The 17,226-nt window shown below is 40.0% G+C and overlaps 1 protein-coding gene across 2 annotated transcripts in view; it reads left to right on the forward strand.

Annotated features, from left to right (window-relative positions):
• Nucleotides 1–17,226, forward strand: part of LOC121505486 (anoctamin-4-like) — a 68,304-nt gene that overhangs the window by 34,761 nt on the left and 16,317 nt on the right. For both annotated transcript variants that reach the window (XM_041780864.1, XM_041780863.1), the window contains 11 exons: nucleotides 512–660; nucleotides 3,051–3,200; nucleotides 4,484–4,584; nucleotides 5,790–5,834; nucleotides 5,917–6,048; nucleotides 6,258–6,364; nucleotides 6,696–6,751; nucleotides 6,869–6,990; nucleotides 9,351–9,485; nucleotides 10,369–10,465; nucleotides 10,617–10,677. In XM_041780864.1, coding sequence (XP_041636798.1) covers nucleotides 512–660; nucleotides 3,051–3,200; nucleotides 4,484–4,584; nucleotides 5,790–5,834; nucleotides 5,917–6,048; nucleotides 6,258–6,364; nucleotides 6,696–6,751; nucleotides 6,869–6,990; nucleotides 9,351–9,485; nucleotides 10,369–10,465; nucleotides 10,617–10,677 — 1,155 coding nt within the window. The remainder of the gene's footprint in view (nucleotides 1–511; nucleotides 661–3,050; nucleotides 3,201–4,483; nucleotides 4,585–5,789; nucleotides 5,835–5,916; nucleotides 6,049–6,257; nucleotides 6,365–6,695; nucleotides 6,752–6,868; nucleotides 6,991–9,350; nucleotides 9,486–10,368; nucleotides 10,466–10,616; nucleotides 10,678–17,226) is intronic.

Genomic DNA, 17,226 nt, shown 5'->3' on the forward strand with positions numbered 1-17,226 from the left:
ATTATTATGCCTGGAACTTTTGTTTTTCTTGACTCATGGTGTATCTTTGTTGCTGTTGGTCTGAATTGAATTTAAAAGTACATGTATTTGAGTACAATGTCATCAGAGTCCCTGTTGTTATGATAGGTAGCTGAATACTTTTTTCCATAAACTGAATTTATGCACAGTGATTAGTTTAGGATTTTATTCCACATTCCTGTCATCTAGGTCACAACATAACAGTTAAGTTTAAAGATGTTTGTCTCTTTATCTAAAAGTAGAAGCAAAATATATGAACCTTAAAGCTGTATCATGCAAAGAAGAAGCCTTGTGTGAACACCGTCCAGAAATGCTACTGTCTTCTCTGGGCCAAAACCCATTTAAAAGGCAAAATGGAAAACTGTTCTGTGGTTGGATTAATCAATAGTAAAAGTTGAAACATGTTAATACGTTGATGTTGTTCCTTACCACTTTTGACAGCTTACTGTATAAAAAATACATCATCATCCTGTTTTGTTTATGATTTTTCCAGCTGTGAAGGATGTTAATGTGCTGCTTGATAGAGTGAGGTCAGAGGACACCAGCAGTCCGTCCAGAGACGATGACTCCACTCTGCTCAACCCGGGAACCCACAGCAGCATCCTCGATGAAAACACAAAATCTGATTCTGGTCTCCCAGAGGTCAGTAATGATAGAAACCACAATGATTCATAGAAGTATTGTAATTTTATTTGTATTGGAAAATATATTTTTATTTATCTATTTATTTATTTTGAGGAACTATTATTCTGTTGTCAGATCTGCAGACCCCAGCAGATGTGAGCTTAGAGTAGACAAAAGAGACGATGCATGGCTTGTTTTCTCAAGGTGTGATAATGACAGGCTCACTTTATCTCTCTCTGTCGAAAAGTGAGGTTTGTTTCCATTACAGAGACTAGTTGACATTTAAAATCCATGATTTTTCTCCAGAGAAGAGAGAGCAGGAGGAGCAGGTGTGCATGCTTGTGTGTGCGTTTCTCTGCAGAGCAGTGTGACAGAGAGAGGAGCTGATAGACGACTGAATCTGTGACTCATCTTTGTATTCCAGCTTTACTATTTGCTTCAAATTAATCAGCAGCATGTGTAAAGGCGAGATAGAAGGCAGCCTCTGCATCCAGCATCTTTTGTGAGTGTTTAGTGTTCAGCTGCTCTGGGTGCTAACAATGACACATTTCAACCTGCACTACCGAGCAAGACAACGCTGCTCCACACAACCAATCATATACTAGACGGGGTTTGGACTTTCTATGCAAGTAACAAAGAAAACAGATGCTTGTCAGATGATTGCAGAGAAAGTGAATTTGTGGCTGCAGATGCTGAAGATGCTCCAGCTGAGTGTTTGACAGATAGTAGGAAAAACACATAGATGCTACAGCATATATGCCACACTTAAAAATTACAATATACAGCCCCCAATGTTGAAACTGAGACATTTTATCATTTCAAGAAAAATATTAGCTCACTTTGAATTTGATTGCAGCAACACATCTCAAAAAAAGTAGGGACAGGAAAACAAAAGGATGAGAGAGTAAGCATTTTGCAACTTATTAGGTTAATTGTCACCAGGTCAGTAACACAACTGGGTATAAAAGGAGCATTTTAGAGAGGCAGAGTCTCTAAGAAGTAAAGATGAACAGAGGTTCACCAATCTGCTAAAGCAAATACAGAAGAATTTCAGCAAAATTATCCTAACTGTAAATTTTTGAAGACATCAAATATCCCACTGTCTACTGTTCATAATATTATCAAAAAATCAGAGAATCTGGAGAATCTCTGTGTTCAAGGGACAAGGCCAAAGGCCATTATTGGATGCTTGTGATCTTTGGGCCCTCAGAGGCCACAGCATTAAAAACAGGCCTGATTCCTACCTGGAAATCACTGCATGAACTCAGGAACGCTTTAAATAATCATTTTCTGTCAAAACAGTTCACCGTGTCATCCGCAAACGCAAGTTGAAGCTGTATCACACAACGGCGAAGACATATATGAATACTATCCAGATACACCTCTGTCTTCTATGAGCCAAAGCTCATTTAAAATGGGCTGAGGCAAAGTGGAAAACTGTTCTGTGGTCAAATCAGAATTTGAATTCTGTTTGGAAAATGTGGACTAAGGAGGAGAGGGACCATACAGCTTGTTATCAGTGCACAGTTCAACAGCCTACATCTCTGATGGTATGGGGTTGCATTAGTGCCTATGATGTGGGCAGCTTACACATCTGGAAAGGCACTTTCAATGCTGAAAAGTAGACTGAGCTTTAAGAGCAACATATGCTCCCATCCAGACAACATCTCTCAGCAAGACAATGCTAAACCAAATACAACATCAGTCACAACAGCATGGCTTCACAGTAGAAGAGTCCAGATGCTGAACTGACCTGCCTGCAGTCCAGACATTTCACTAGTAAAAAACATCTGGAGCATCACAAAGGAAAAATACATCAAAGAAGACCCAAGACTGTTGATCAGCTAGAATCCTACATCAGACAAGAATGGGACAACATTCCTCTCCCAAAACACCAGCAACTGGTCTCCTCTCTTCCCAGATGTTTACAGACTGCTGTTAAAATAGGGGATGCTGCACAATGGTAAACATGGCCCTGTCCCTACTTTTTTGAAATGTTTCCACCATCAAATTCAAAATGAGCTCATATTTTTAATAAATGGTAAAATGTCTCAGTTTCAATATATTTTTTGTGTTCTATTGTGAATAAAATATGGGTTTATGATATTTTCAAATCATTGCATTCATTTTTTTTATTTACATTTTACACAACCTCCCAACTTTTTGGGAACTGTGGTTCCCAGCTGTGGTAAATTGATTCAGCACCAAAGAATGTCATGCAGTCCTAGTCCATCCCTCTTTTAAGCCAGCTTTGGAAGGTAATAGTCTTTATAGGAATGTAGATATAGGTAACAGTAATGTTCAGTGATCCATGATAAGGTACGTCAGAATTAAACACTTTGTTACAAAGCAGTTACTCTTCCTCCTAATAAATGGGACTGTTCATTTCTGTCTCTCTGTGTCCTCAGGCAAGGAGTAAGTCCAGTGGCCTTTGCTTCGGCGATGGAAAGAGCCGCATCGACTACATCCTGGTTTACAGGAAGTCCAGCTCCCTCTCAGAGAAGAGGGAGGTGTTTGAGAGGAACATCCGTGCAGAGGGCTTACACATGGAAAAGGAGGTAAACAACGTTAACAATCACCAAACCAGTACACCCAAGAAGTCTTCTGAGAGGTTTCAAGGACAATCGGAGCAACGTTGTGGTGTGCATATAGAGACAGACACCCAGACAGACAGCTGCCAATTATAGAAGGAGGATATTTATTGAGTGCTGAGTAAAAAAATAGTGACGAGATGGTCCAAGCTTTCTGCCAACAACAAGAAAATTGCCAGTAGCTTACATAGTGAGAGAAGGATCCAACATTTCATCCCAAATAGAGGTTGCAGTTTACTTTAATTAAGTAACACATTATAAAAAACAACCTGGATGGAGATCCATACTCTCTTGATGCATTTGCACATTAAGGGAAGGTCATAGACCACTATGAAAGCTCCCTGGGTTTCAAAAGTAGCAGCTCAGTACTTCTAGTAAACTTGAAATTACTTTCTTTTTACTTTTACTTGAGCAGATTTATAGATCAGTACTTTTACTTCTAAATAAGTAAATTATAACCAGAGTATTTGTAGTTTTACTTGAATACAATAGTCTAGCACTTTTTCTGCCTTAAGCAATTTGCTCTATTGTCAAGTTGCTACCCTGCAGCGTCATTACTGCAGGGTAGCAACTGCTCAGTAATCTTGTAGCAGATGATAGCAAAGGGCTTTGTTGGTTCATGTTCAGACAAGGTCACCTTTCCTGTTGCTGAATTAATTCCCAGTGTGCAACATGAGAAACATCAATACTAATATGTGTGAAGTAGCAATTAAACACCCGTCCCCACTCGACGTGTAATCTCACCGACCAGACTGCAGACTTTGAAATTGCTCTGGGCTGTGTACCTGGTTGTTTAAGGTCTGACAGCTGAGTGTTGCTATGACATCGGTGAACTCTCTCATGTAAACCTCCTGCTGCTTCTCATTTCACTGAAGTGTCACAGGAAAGAGTGGAACATGTTGATGTGATGAATGTTTGTGTGTTTGCCTCTGTACTTTATACTGCTGCAGAGGCTTCAAGGTCATCATTACATAGGACCTGCAGGGGAAGATAATACTTATCGTCTCCTTCAGCGGCCCACTTTGTTTTGTGGAGTCATTTTGTTATTTTTATATCTCTTTCCTGTGAGAGTCTGATTCATGTACCTTTAGACTTCCTCCCACTCTGTCAGCCAGCACAGGTGAGGAAAAGAGCAGAGCCCAACAAACAGACTGATGTATTTTAATAAATTCTTGCTCATATGTTTAACCTGTTGTCTGTCTTCTGAATTAATTACATCTTTGTTTGTGTGTGATGTGTTTATTTTTCAGGCCTCTATAACGAACAGTGATGTGATTTTTCTGAAGCTCCATGCTCCATGGGATGTTCTATGTCGCTACGCAGAGCTCATGAACATTCGCATGCCTTTTAGGTGAGAAACAGAAAAACAAATTCCTCATTCCTTATGGTAATAAAGAAGCCAAAATAAAAATAAACACTGATGAAGGATCTAGAACTAGGACGTGCCCAGGCCAAGAAGAGAGTTGTAGTAGACTTGAGTAGGTAAATCTACCTATGACAAATTCTCTGATGAAGTGGAACTGTAGTCAACACAGAATCATGTCACGCAGAAAGGCATGGAGTCAAGGCATGGTGTCCTGGCTAATCAGCAGCAGCAGTGTGAGAAGAGTCATCGATGAGATGAGGACTGTACTAAACTTTCCATAGTGGGCGCTTTTGTCTTTCTTTGGGACTAATCCAAATCAACCATGATGGTTGGATTTACTGATTTAGCAGAGGTTACAGTTGAGATCATCAGTTTAATAAGGGCTAATATGGGACAATTGACTGTAAAACTCAATTTCCAGTCGTAATGCATCCGTTTAGCTGTTGTTAGCTGCTAAGTTACGGTAGCAGCTAATGTGTTAACAGGCTAACTTAGAGCTAACAGTGCTAATGTGAAGCTAAGTGCTGCTATGGTTTATGTCTTGAATGTAGGCATATATTGTACAACTTGTTTTATATTTGTTTAAACAACTTACATTAAGAAAAGTAAAAAAAAAAATGTCTTAAACAGTCATTTCTGAGGTCCAGTCATGAATAATCTGTGTCAAACAGGCTGTAATAACAGGCTAACATGTTCTCTGTTTATCATCAGGCTCAGTTTCTACTGTCTTGAACTTGGGTCAGGATTAGAAAGTAATCTGTGTCCCAAAGTCTCACTTTAGCACAGACATGAAGCTGTATCACAGTGTTTTTGTTTTATTGCTGTTAAATGCAGGTTACTGGCCACATAGCTATCTAAAGCAAATGTCCGTAGTTGTTCTCTATGGCCAAAGTTCTTTAGGACTGATGACCAGAGACAAAAAAGTCTGTTTACCAGTGAATTATTCGGTTTCTTGCCATTTATTTGCAATGTCCTTGGTATGCAAAGCCCTAATGGGAGCAGTCCAGTGTAGGTGTTGATAGGGAGTAGCAGTCATGCATTGGCATAAAACAATCATGCCTAATGTGAAAATAATCAATACCTGAAGCAATAGGAACACTCAGAGGAAGAGTAGCAGTGCTGTGGTTGTACCATGCTTTAGGCTATGTTGATACATGTGTGAACTTTACTGATTACAACTTTTTTTCTAGGAGGAAAATTTTTTACATGAACCGACGGCACAAGTTCATGAGCAGGTGAGTGTTTGGTTGACAAGGCAGCTGTGACATGACATCTTTAGGTAAATCCTAAAGATTTTACATGAGACTTTACTCGCAGGATGGAGAAACGCATCAACAAATTTCGTGGCTGGCTTCCCCGTAAACCCATGAAGTTTGACAGCGACACTCTGCCCGACCTGGAGGAGAACGAGAGCTTTACCGCCCCTTTCAGTCGGTCACGGATACACCAGTGAGTTTTTTTTTACATAACTGCCCTTTAAATACCCTGAAAGCTGACCTCGTCTTCCTCTGGTTCTGGCATGTTTTCTGTCCACTCTTTCTGATGCCCGTCTCAGAATAAAATTGACTCTCACACTCACACTTAAACACAAACTGGCCTTTTCACATACAATCAGTCACAGCAGACAGATTTGTAAGCTCTGCGTCATTTCACTGCAGTTTCATCATCCACAACAAAGACACGTTCTTCAACAACGCCACCAGGAGCCGCATCGTGCACCACATCCTCCAGAGGGTCAAATACGAGGAGGGTAAAAATAAAATGGGTGAGTTTTTTCCCGAAGCACTGAAACTTCTAGCCTCAACTTAAATTTAATAAGAAATGGAAGCCAAATAAAAAAGCTGTAAAAATAACTGATATAGTACATCTGCTCAGATTAACTGGGTTTTTAACCCTCAGTTCCACACTACACTACTTAATGTTCTGTTGTTTATTTAAACTGCAAATAAAAAAAAGGACACAGGCTTGGGATCTGAAAGCAAGGCTACTTAAAATGTTCTTCAGCTCATTTTACCATCACATGAGTATCAGTGCAAGTGTATCTTTTAAGTTCAGGCAGCTGCTCCTCTTCTTTACACTGCTGTTTTTTATTCCAGGGCTAAATCGTCTTTTGAGCAATAATTCATATGAAGCAGCTTTTCCTCTTCATGAGGTAATTTCACTCATCTTCAGAGGGGTTTTCATGGAATAAATGCATGAATTGTAAGTAGTGATAATGCGTGAATATATTAAGAGCTAATATTCTCATTTCTCTGTGCTCTTATTCCAGGGAAGGTACCACAGCAAAAACTCCATCAGAACACACGGAGCAGAGAACCATCGACACCTGCTGTATGAGTGCTGGGCCTGGTGGGGCGTTTGGTACAAATATCAACCTCTGGACCTCATCAGGTACTCCGGACTTTGTTTTTTTACAATGCATTGTAGATCAAAGAAATACAACAGGTTGGAGACAGTTATTAACTTGACTTTGAGTAGAACTTTGTAACAGCTTTTCACAGTCTCACTACAAAAACTAAAATCACATCTGCTTTACTATTCATACCTTAAAAATTTCTGAATCAAATCAGCTTTATTGGCCGGTTATGCTTACACAACAAGGAATTTTACTCCAATTAGCTTTGCTCTCAATGCACAGGAATCAAACATTTAATATAAAACAAATTAAACAGAAAAAGTATAACGACTAAGATTTAAATATGTACAAGCTCTTGATAGGTATTTTACTAGTGCATGCAATAAGATAACTTGAGATCGTTTACATTAATAAATGCAAACATACACAGGAGGTTAAGCATTTTACCACAGTGAGCTTTCTTTGTATTTGAGCTACAGTAAAGCTGAGGGGACATTGCAGGATATTTTACATTGAGCAGTGCTAAGTTGCCTGTTGAATGAAAGTTCTATCAGAAAGATCACTGTGAATGTTGAGCTGTCATCAGAGTAACTCTGCAACGTTGTTTCTAAAATTTCTTATTTCTAAGAATGTTCCCCATTTCTAAATTTCTCTAAACTATTGAAATTTTCCACTGTATCACTCTGGATCAGCCTCTGCAAACATCTAACTCTACAGTAGAGTACTAATATCCTATGTTTTAATATGTTATTTGTCAATAAAACACCCTTTGTATGCTTGCTAGATCAGGGGTTCTCTAACTTTTCTGGGGATAGGGATCCCTTACAGGGCAGAACATTTTCCAAGGACCCCCACATAAACCTCATACTGATTAAAAATATGCCATTTGTACTCCTAGATGCTGTATTTTAAACTCTTCAACCTAAATACAAACTCTCGTCTAATTGAGTGTGGTTTCTTCCTTTTTGCTACCCTTTGAGCAGGAAAATAAGAAGCCCTCTGTGCTTTTTCTGAGGTTGTGGTCAGGTTCACCAGGTGTTTTCTTGCAGATGTATTCCTCACCCTTTCGTAGGAAAAAATTTTTTGTTTTGTCCTTAAACTCTGCATGCTTTGTTATCAGATGACGCTTTAGCTTGGCGGGCTTTTTGGCTTCACATGAAGACATACAACAAATTTTGGTTTTCCGTTACTATTTTCAGTAAAACTAAACTGGAGCTGTCATCATATTTTCTCAGTTTAGCTGGTTTGGGCCTAGCATTACTTGATGGAGTGGATCTGCTTAAATATTTATCCATTGTTGCTTGCTGGACCTGCACACCAAATGCATCCTGAGCAAAGTGACTGTTGCATAACTAGTGATAGATTTACATGATATGTCACAATCATAACTGAGTTTTTATTGGCCCCAAACTGACTAATGTGGGCATCATTGGTTTAGTATGGTTGTTTTTTGGCACTGTGGTCCCTAAATATATTTATTTGCTTTTTGATGACCTGGCATTACTCCAATAATTTATTTTACATTTGCGGACCCCCAAGCTGCGGCTCACGGACACCCAGAGGTCCCCGGACCTCAGTTTGAGAACCACTGTGGTAGATATGTCTTGACATAGACATCATTTCACAAACCTAAACGGGCTGCTGACCAAATATGGTTCCTCCAAATTTCACGCTAACATTGCAGTAAAGAAATCCCATGTTAACAAAACCTATCATGAAATGTCAGTCTACTATTCACATTTTTAAAGTATAATTTTCATCAAACTAATGCTTAGTTATGATGTGAAGACCATTTGTTTAGGACCAAAAGAGATATAAAATCGCATAAGTTTGAGACACTCTGGGCCACTGCTGATTGGTTGGATGGTGTGATGTCACTTTCTGTGACACAGACTGATCTCCACTGATTGGCTGAGAGAAATTATTCAGGTTTTATTGTATCACAGACAGTTGGAGCTGGAGGTGGGGGATGGGGGGGTGACGGATGGTTCGTTGCCCCATCAAGGGTTAAATGTGCCAATCCCCACTGTCATTGCACAGCCTGATTTATAGCCTGCAGTTTGTAACTTTGCAGCTTAATAGCAACAGCAGGGGCTGTTTCGCATTTAATTATAGTTATATTAGAATGATGACTCTGAATAAAGTGCTGTAACACATTATGCTGACGTTAATTTGCGGAAATTTCTTGGGAGATCGGCCATAGCTTCTGTGCACGATGACTTTAAACTTCATAATTAGTGTTACCTCACTCATTCCATCAAAAAAGTGATGTGATGGATTACTTTGTTAGCATTACCCCCTACAAAATCAGGTCATAGCTTCTGTTTGATTTAGATTATTGTAGTGTTTTCAGTGACTTTAAACCTTTTCCATTCTTGCTTTTCTCTTGTTCCAGGAGGTATTTTGGAGAGAAGATCGGTCTGTACTTCGCCTGGCTTGGCTGGTACACAGGAATGCTGTTTCCTGCGGCTCTGGTTGGCCTCTTGGTATTCCTGTACGGTATCTTCACTCTGGAACACTGCCAGGTCAGGTAAACACAGCTCCTCTATTCTCTGATAAAAATACAGCATGTATCCCCAGAGCTGCTGGTAGTACAAGAGATTATTTCTGTTAAAATGAGATTCTGTGGAAGAAAAAGCCTTGTGTGCTTTGAAATGCTTGTTGAGGCTGCATAAATGCTCAGTGGTTTCAGAATACTTTAACTTTCTTTCATTAAAGGTCATGTCACTTTTCTTCATGCAGAACTAACTTGGTTTTACAGATAAGGCAACAGAGTGTGAAATTATCTCTTTGAAAATGAATAAGATGCTTTTTCAATTTACTGATGGAAAGCTACATTTTCATCTATCTGAGTTGAAATTAAACTACAAATGTAGATTTTATCGCCTTTTATCAGACTTGATAAGAGCGTAACTGTCAACAAGTGACATTAAAAACTGAATAGATGCATAAATGCATAAATGTACAGGGTTGGATTTATTAAAATATCTTATTTAGATCACAGTAAAAGGGGTGCAACGCATTGCAAATCTCACTGTTCAGATTGGATCGTGGTTTTTCGTGGCCCTTCCAGACTGGGTTCGTGGTGGTGTATTGGCTGAGTTATAGCTTGATTTTCTTTTCAGAATGCATGTTAACAATTCAGGGCTTTCAGACTGCATGCATGAGTGCTGCATCTCATGAACAGAGAATCTAGAGAATAGAAGGCTCGCCTTTTTATCACGAGCCACGTGGGGGCGGAGTCAAGACTGACTCATCTCGACCCTTGTATTACTCAGCAGCCAAGGTCGAGCTCACAACCGTGGATTACATGCAATCCAAACCAGTTGGGATGGTCTGTAGGGATCAAAAATCAGCTGTTTTATTGTGATATTAACCATTCATCAGTCTAATTATCTGATTTTTTTTCCCAGTAAAGAAATCTGCCAGGCCACTGACATCATCATGTGTCCTATCTGCGACCAGTACTGCCCCTATCTGAGGCTGTCAGACAGCTGCATCTACGCCAAGGTACTATCACCACAACACAGTCACTGAGTGTTCACAACAACCGCTGTGGACTCGGCCTCAAAAATGCAGTTGGTATAATAAAGACAGATACTGACTGGGATTTTTTTGCTTGGTTTTGTCTTTATATATTAAGCCTTGTGTTTTTTCTCAGGTCACACATCTCTTCGACAACGGGGCGACTGTTTTCTTCGCTGTATTTATGGCTGTTTGGGGTAAGTGATATGTATCTGGCTCATCAAGTCTCATTTGTTTTTCATGTTGGACAAGTAATGTGGACGAAGCCATAGATGTGGAGCTATTTTCACACACATACACATACTCATTTCAAATCAAGGATTGGATTTATTGATATATGATAACTTTGTGTTATCTTGGCACATACTGCAGTCGGTGCTAGAAAAATTAGATAGAGGGCGGCATTAAGGCAAACTGCCATTCACAGCTATGATATCCATTCATATGTTTGCCATTGACAATACTGCCAGTATCCCTTCAAAACATGCTGCAAAGTTTTAGTGTCATGCACACAAGGTGCTTTGCCACCGCCTTTTTGAAAGTAATGTCTGTTTTTTTCTCTTTCCTTCACATTCTTTTCATCTGCACATCACATGCACACACTGCAATGCCAGCTTTAGCTCATTATCATTTTAAATGAACTTCAAACATCATTAACCTTTTAAATAATCACAAAACCCGAGCAATCATGTCATTTCAACAGACTTTTACCTTCAAAACAGCTGGAGGCAGCGAGTGTTAATGTTGCACCTCGTAGAAACAGTGTCCTGCCACTCTGTTGTGCATTTTTGGGTCAGGTCTTTTTAAAACATAAGCAGATCCAGCGAGGGCTTTCTTTTTGCTTGTGGTTAAACAATATGCTTCAGTGTGCATCAACAAGGAGAAAAGGACCAACAGTCAGACAACAAAGTGAGAGAAAATGAACTAAACATTTGATTACAAAGACAAACCACTGAACTAATGTGTTAATCCAGAACCACAACTACAGCAAAATGGACCCCAGGTAATGTGTTTGATTACTCAGTGATGAAATGATAAATTCCCTCAAATTCTGATGTGGTATCATGTGCCACAAGGGAAGAAAGTAAGGGAATTTAGGTGTGTTTTCTTGGGGGTAAGGGTTTCTTCATTATTTGTGGAGTTTGCTTGCAGCGGTCCATCACTGGAAGATGTAAGGAAGCAACAAGTATGGATCTTATGAGGGAATGACTATTCCTGTACTGTTGTGGTAAGGGTAAAGAAGTGACAAGCACAGTTGTGTTTTGGGGATGACCGTTTGTGTAATGTTCAACTGGTATAAAAGGTGGGAGTGTTGTGAATGAAGACGGAGAACACTTTGGGTCTTCTCTCTATGCTGCATGTCATTAAAGGAAGAGATTTCAGTTTTGGAAATTTTCAGATTTCTTTTACACAGGTGTATTTAAAAGCAGTCAGTATGTGGGCAGTAAAGTTGAGGTCAGTGGATGATGGTGGTTGAACTATGATTTTTCTCCCTTTATGCCCATAGCAACCAAGACCTCAGTGGTATTTTTTGCAGCATGGGATGGTGCGTTGTCTTGCATGAAAATGATTTTACCCCTGAAGGCACGGTTCTTCTTTTTATACCGTGGCAGGAAATGGGCAGTTAGGAACTCCACATATTTTGCAGAGGTCATTTTGACACCTTAAAGGGGCCTACCAACTCATTTCCCATGATTCCAGCCCAAATCACCACTCCACCACCTCCTTGCTGACGTTGCAGTCACGTTGGGTCATGGTAGCCGTCCACCAACCATCCAAAACTCCATCCATCTGGACCATCCAGTGTAGCACGGCATTCATCACTGAAAAAAGAACATTTTTCTTGATATATATCTGAGCCCACTGCTATCGTTTATTCTTGAGAGCATTGGTTAAAGGGAGGCAGCTTTAAGCACTTTAGCAAGCCTGATCAAGAGGTTCATGGGACTCCAGAGGCACCAGCAGCTTCAAATACCTGTTTGCTACTCATCAGTGGATTTTCTTCTCTCTTAATACGATTAATGTGCCTTACAGAAACTTTCCTTAACACGCCTTTATTTGAATGAACCCATCTGCGCTCTGAATCACACACAAATCTTTTCAGAGTAGGAAGATCTCTCTTCATTTTTCTGACATGCTGTATCTGGTGTTTTCATACCTTTTGCAAGATACTGCACTATTTCATGCTTTTGATCTTCAGAAAGATCTTTCTTTTACCCCATATTGCATGAAAACTGTGACTTGCTTAATTATGTGGAATAACCTCCTTAAGTCCCTTTAATTGGGTCACCTGGCAAACTAATGACCCAACCTGTCTGAGATTGATGGCAGTGATGGAAACTGACAGTAGAAGGCACGTTGAAAAAAAAAAAAAAACTTTGTGCAGTAGCTAGGTAGGGAGGCTGATGGGAGTGTGAGGGGAAGTGGGGATGGGGGTGCAGGGAGGGTCAGCTGCTTTCCTTTTTCAAATGTCTTCTGTTGTAACTGATATTTGGCTATCATGTTTCGAAACAAAATTACTGTAGCATTTATTATAAAGTTTTCTCTGTATCAAGACCATGAGTGTAAAGTGCTTGAGCACAGTATGGTGCACTCACACTGATTAAATACATTTAACTTTGGTGCAACTTTAAAATACTTTAAATCAGTAATGTGGGAAAATAAATTTAATTGTGAGATCATTTTCTACTGGTTCATTTTTATGGCATACATGTTCACTTTTTACAGTGTGTTTCGAACCAGTGTTCATAAAAACATTGTGCAGCTTTAATTTTTTTTTACCATCCGTCATTATAAACTTCTATAAAAGCAGGAATAGTTGAGACTTCAGCTCAGATCAGAAACATTTCATTATGTGTAAAAGGTTCAGTCAGTTCTGGACAAGATCCCAGGGTATGGAGGTTCCAAAGAGAGAGTTTGTGATTGGCTCATATTGTCCACCTGATGCAGACATGGCAGGTGATGAAACTGCAGCATCTTCATCCCGTAGCTGATAGGTGGCTTGTCTATGAATGATGGGGTGATGGGATGAGGGGGCTGAGAGGAAAAGGAGAGCAGATAATTAAACAAAAAACTAGACCAGCCTGTCTCTTTTAATCATCTTATGTTATTGTTTTGATTGGTGGATGTACTCTGTTAATTAGTAACTTTACATAACAACTTTAACAGCTTTTGTCAGTGCTCACCAATGAGTTTTTTGAGACTGTCTGGTTGTTTGAGCGCCTCTTTTACTCTGTTGTCTAATCTCCAACATCTCAGCATGAAGAACAGAACTAAACACAGCTGCAGGACAAAGGTCAGCACGCCCAGCACGATGATGGGGGTGTTAACTGTTGAGGGTGAAGAGAAGAAAGAGGGTTTGTGTTGTAATTCAGCCAAAATTTTAAATTTTAACAAATAAGGTACATCCTTTTAAAGCGAAGACATTTACAGTGAGTGCTGTATCCTCAACAGTACAGCTAACCTAGTAATGAAAGCTGTAGTGGCCTCTGTTGCACAGGTGTGTGTTAATAATTCAGACACTCAGATATATTCAGACAATGGGTCTATTGTAGAGGAAACCCTATCGTTTACACACATAAATGTTTGATGGTGAATTGCAGATATATTGTACTGAAAGCAGTGATAAGTCAGATCAGTGTGAAGAAAAAATGTTGAATGAAGTCTGTAGATTATGTAATCTGACCACTTCATCTTTATTTAAAGCTACAGAGTCATAAATATTAACTTAATATGAATGTCATGAGAAAAGTCACAGTACCAGCTGATGATTGTTCTGATGTTGACTCCCATTGGGCCACTTCTGGCTGAGAGGAGTCCAGAGTCTGGTTTTGCTCCTGGAGGATTCCCATTGGTCAGCTTCTTTACTGCTTTATAAGAGAGAAAAGCTTGTTTTTACTCACATCATGGCATACGTTTGTTTTTTGTCAGCTGTTAAGTAAGAGGAGGAACATTATTTAGTACAAATGTCAGCCTGTGGTGTTGAATTTTGCAAAAAAAAAAAAAAAAAAATGCAGTTCCTTGATTGTCCAGTAGAGGCTGGCTGCAAAGTTAAAGGAAAGCCCATTAGACCTCCTAGTAAATTGCTCATTTTATGGCAGAGACAGACTAGAGCTTGGATCAGGCCCAAACGTTTCATCCCTACCGTACCTGAGCTTGTGCATATTCTCTCTTAAGCCCAGCCACGCCCATCCCATTAACTGTATTTACAGCACCTATGAAGAGTAGATTGAGAAGGATTGTCTTCCAGGATTTTCCTATATTTTGCCGCACTTATTTTACCCTCTACCTTTACAAGCCTTTCAGGGCTGGCTGCCTTGAAGCATCCCCACAGCATGATGCTGCCTTCACCGTGCTTTACAGTTAGGATGGTGTGTTTGTGGTGATGTGTAGTGTTTGGTGTCCGCCAAACATAGCATCTTTTCTGATGTCTGATGATTCCACTTAACTATGGAGTCTTTCGCCCAGCCAAGAGTTGTTGTATGAAGAGTCTTGTCCATCTCAGCTGCTGAAGCTTATAACTCCTTAAGAGTAGTCATAGGTGTCTTGGTGGCCTATCTCTCTAGTCTCTATCTTGCACGGTCATTCAGTTTGTGAGGACGACCTGATCTAGGCAGATTTACACGTGTCATATCCCTTCCATTTCTTAAAGATGAATTTAACTGAACTCCAGGGGATGTCCATTACCTTGGATTTGTTTTGTATCCTTCCCCTGACTTATACTTTTCCATAACCTTTTCTCTAAGTTGCTTGGAGTGTCATTTTGTCCAAGCTTATCACTTGGGGCACATTCTCTGCACTCAGGTGATCCTTGTTTCACTAATTGTGAGACTACTAGCACCAGTGGTGCTGAGCCTCTGTTGTATTATGTCAGTCACTTTAAAGGGGGTTTCTACAACTTGATTGGAGTCCACCTGCAGTAAATAAACTTGATTGGACATGATTTGGGAACACACACAGCCAATGCTTATCAAAGCAAAAACCAAGCCATGAGGTCAAAGGACCTGCCTGCAGAGCTCAGGGACAGGAGTGTTGCAAGAAACATATCTGGGGAAGGCTATAATAGAAAAAAATTCTGTTTCACAAAGAGCACAGTGGCCTCAATAGTTCTTAAATGTAATATATCAAGCACCATAAGGACTTTTCTATAGATGGTTGCCTGGCCAAACTGAGTTATCAGGGGACAATAGCCTTAGTAAGAGTAGTATCCAAGAACCTGATGGTAGCTCTGACTGAGCTCCAGAGATCCTGTGTGGAGATGGGACAAAGTTCCAGGAGGACAACCATCACTGCAGCCCTCCACTGATCTGGGCTTTATAGCTAAGTGGCTAGACTAAATTCTTACAAAAGAGCACCTGAAGAACTCCCTTGTCTGATGACACCAAGACTGAACTGTTTGGCCTCATTTTTAAATGTTATGCTTGGAGGAAACCAGGCACCACTCATCACCTGCCCAGTATCATCCCAACAGCGAAGCATGATGGTGGCAGCATCATGCTGTGGGGGTGTTTTCAACATCAGGGACTGGGACACTGGTCAGGGTTGAGGGAAAGCTGAATGGAGCACTGAAAGTACAGAGATATCCTCAAGTAAAACCTGTTCCACAGCGCTCAGGACCTCAGACTGGTCCAAAGGTTCACCTTCCAAGATGGTAGTGACCCTAACCACACAGCCAAGACAACACAGGAGTGGCCGTGGATGTCCTAGAGTGGCCCTTAAGTAAATGTGTTATGCCATCAAAATAAATCCCCAGATTTATGTTTGAAGGCAGAGAAATCTATTTCTCTGTAGCTGATTTTATGCATCAATGTGGTGGCGCAAAAGTCAAATATTCATTGTATTTAACAATTTAAGAGAAAATTTATATTTTCAAAACTATTTAATCTTATCAGTGTAGTTCAAAATGTTTACTCTCTGGTTAAAAAATCCAATAGCTAACTTTAATGGCCTAATTCTCTTTCTTATCTTACCCGCAAACTAACTTTAACAACCTTAAATGAGCTGTAATTCACAGTGCAAACATGCTGAACTTCAAGATCTGCTGCTGTTGAATGTAATGCTGACATCAGCTGTAGAAAGGACTGGATTGTCACATGTAAGCACAAGTTAAAACATGCAGATAATTTTAAAGCATATTCTGCTGCAAAAACAAAACCTATTACAAGATCTTCTGTAGCGGATAAAGGCAGCTTTGATTGATACCCAAAACTCTGCACAGTAAAGTTAAAGTGTTTTCACAGCTGCACTAGAGCCCAGTCTTATATCTACAAGAACTTTAAACACACTTTAAAAGGTTTCAAAAAGAGCAAATGGGAATTAAAGCACTGTACTGACCTTACAGCGAGCTCTCCTCTGTGTTGCTGCTGCTGTCCAAATCAATGTGTTTCTTCTGTTCGACTGCAGCAGAGAAATGCCTTCATTACAGTTCCTCACAAGTGTGCTTCCCTGCTGGCCTCACATGGTAAGCTTTGCCCTCCAACTCAGACAGCTGCAGCTCCACATTCAAAACATGAAACCTGTGTGAAGTGGACAAGAAATACAAAATAAACTACAAAGCTTGTTATCGGTGTGAAGCCTCTTCACAAATACTGGATCAGTTGGCGGTGGAGAGGCAGGAGAACACGTGTTCAATAAGTAAGCCATCCACAGGACTTTGTTCAGTACCTTCCCTTCATGCCAGCGCTGTGTAATATCGTGCTGTCATTGTCATTATTTGTTGTTACTGCTGGAGTTAAACACAGTCCACT

This window comes from Cheilinus undulatus, linkage group 23 (assembly GCF_018320785.1).
Source record: "Cheilinus undulatus linkage group 23, ASM1832078v1, whole genome shotgun sequence".
Lineage (NCBI taxonomy): Eukaryota > Metazoa > Chordata > Actinopteri > Labriformes > Labridae > Cheilinus > Cheilinus undulatus.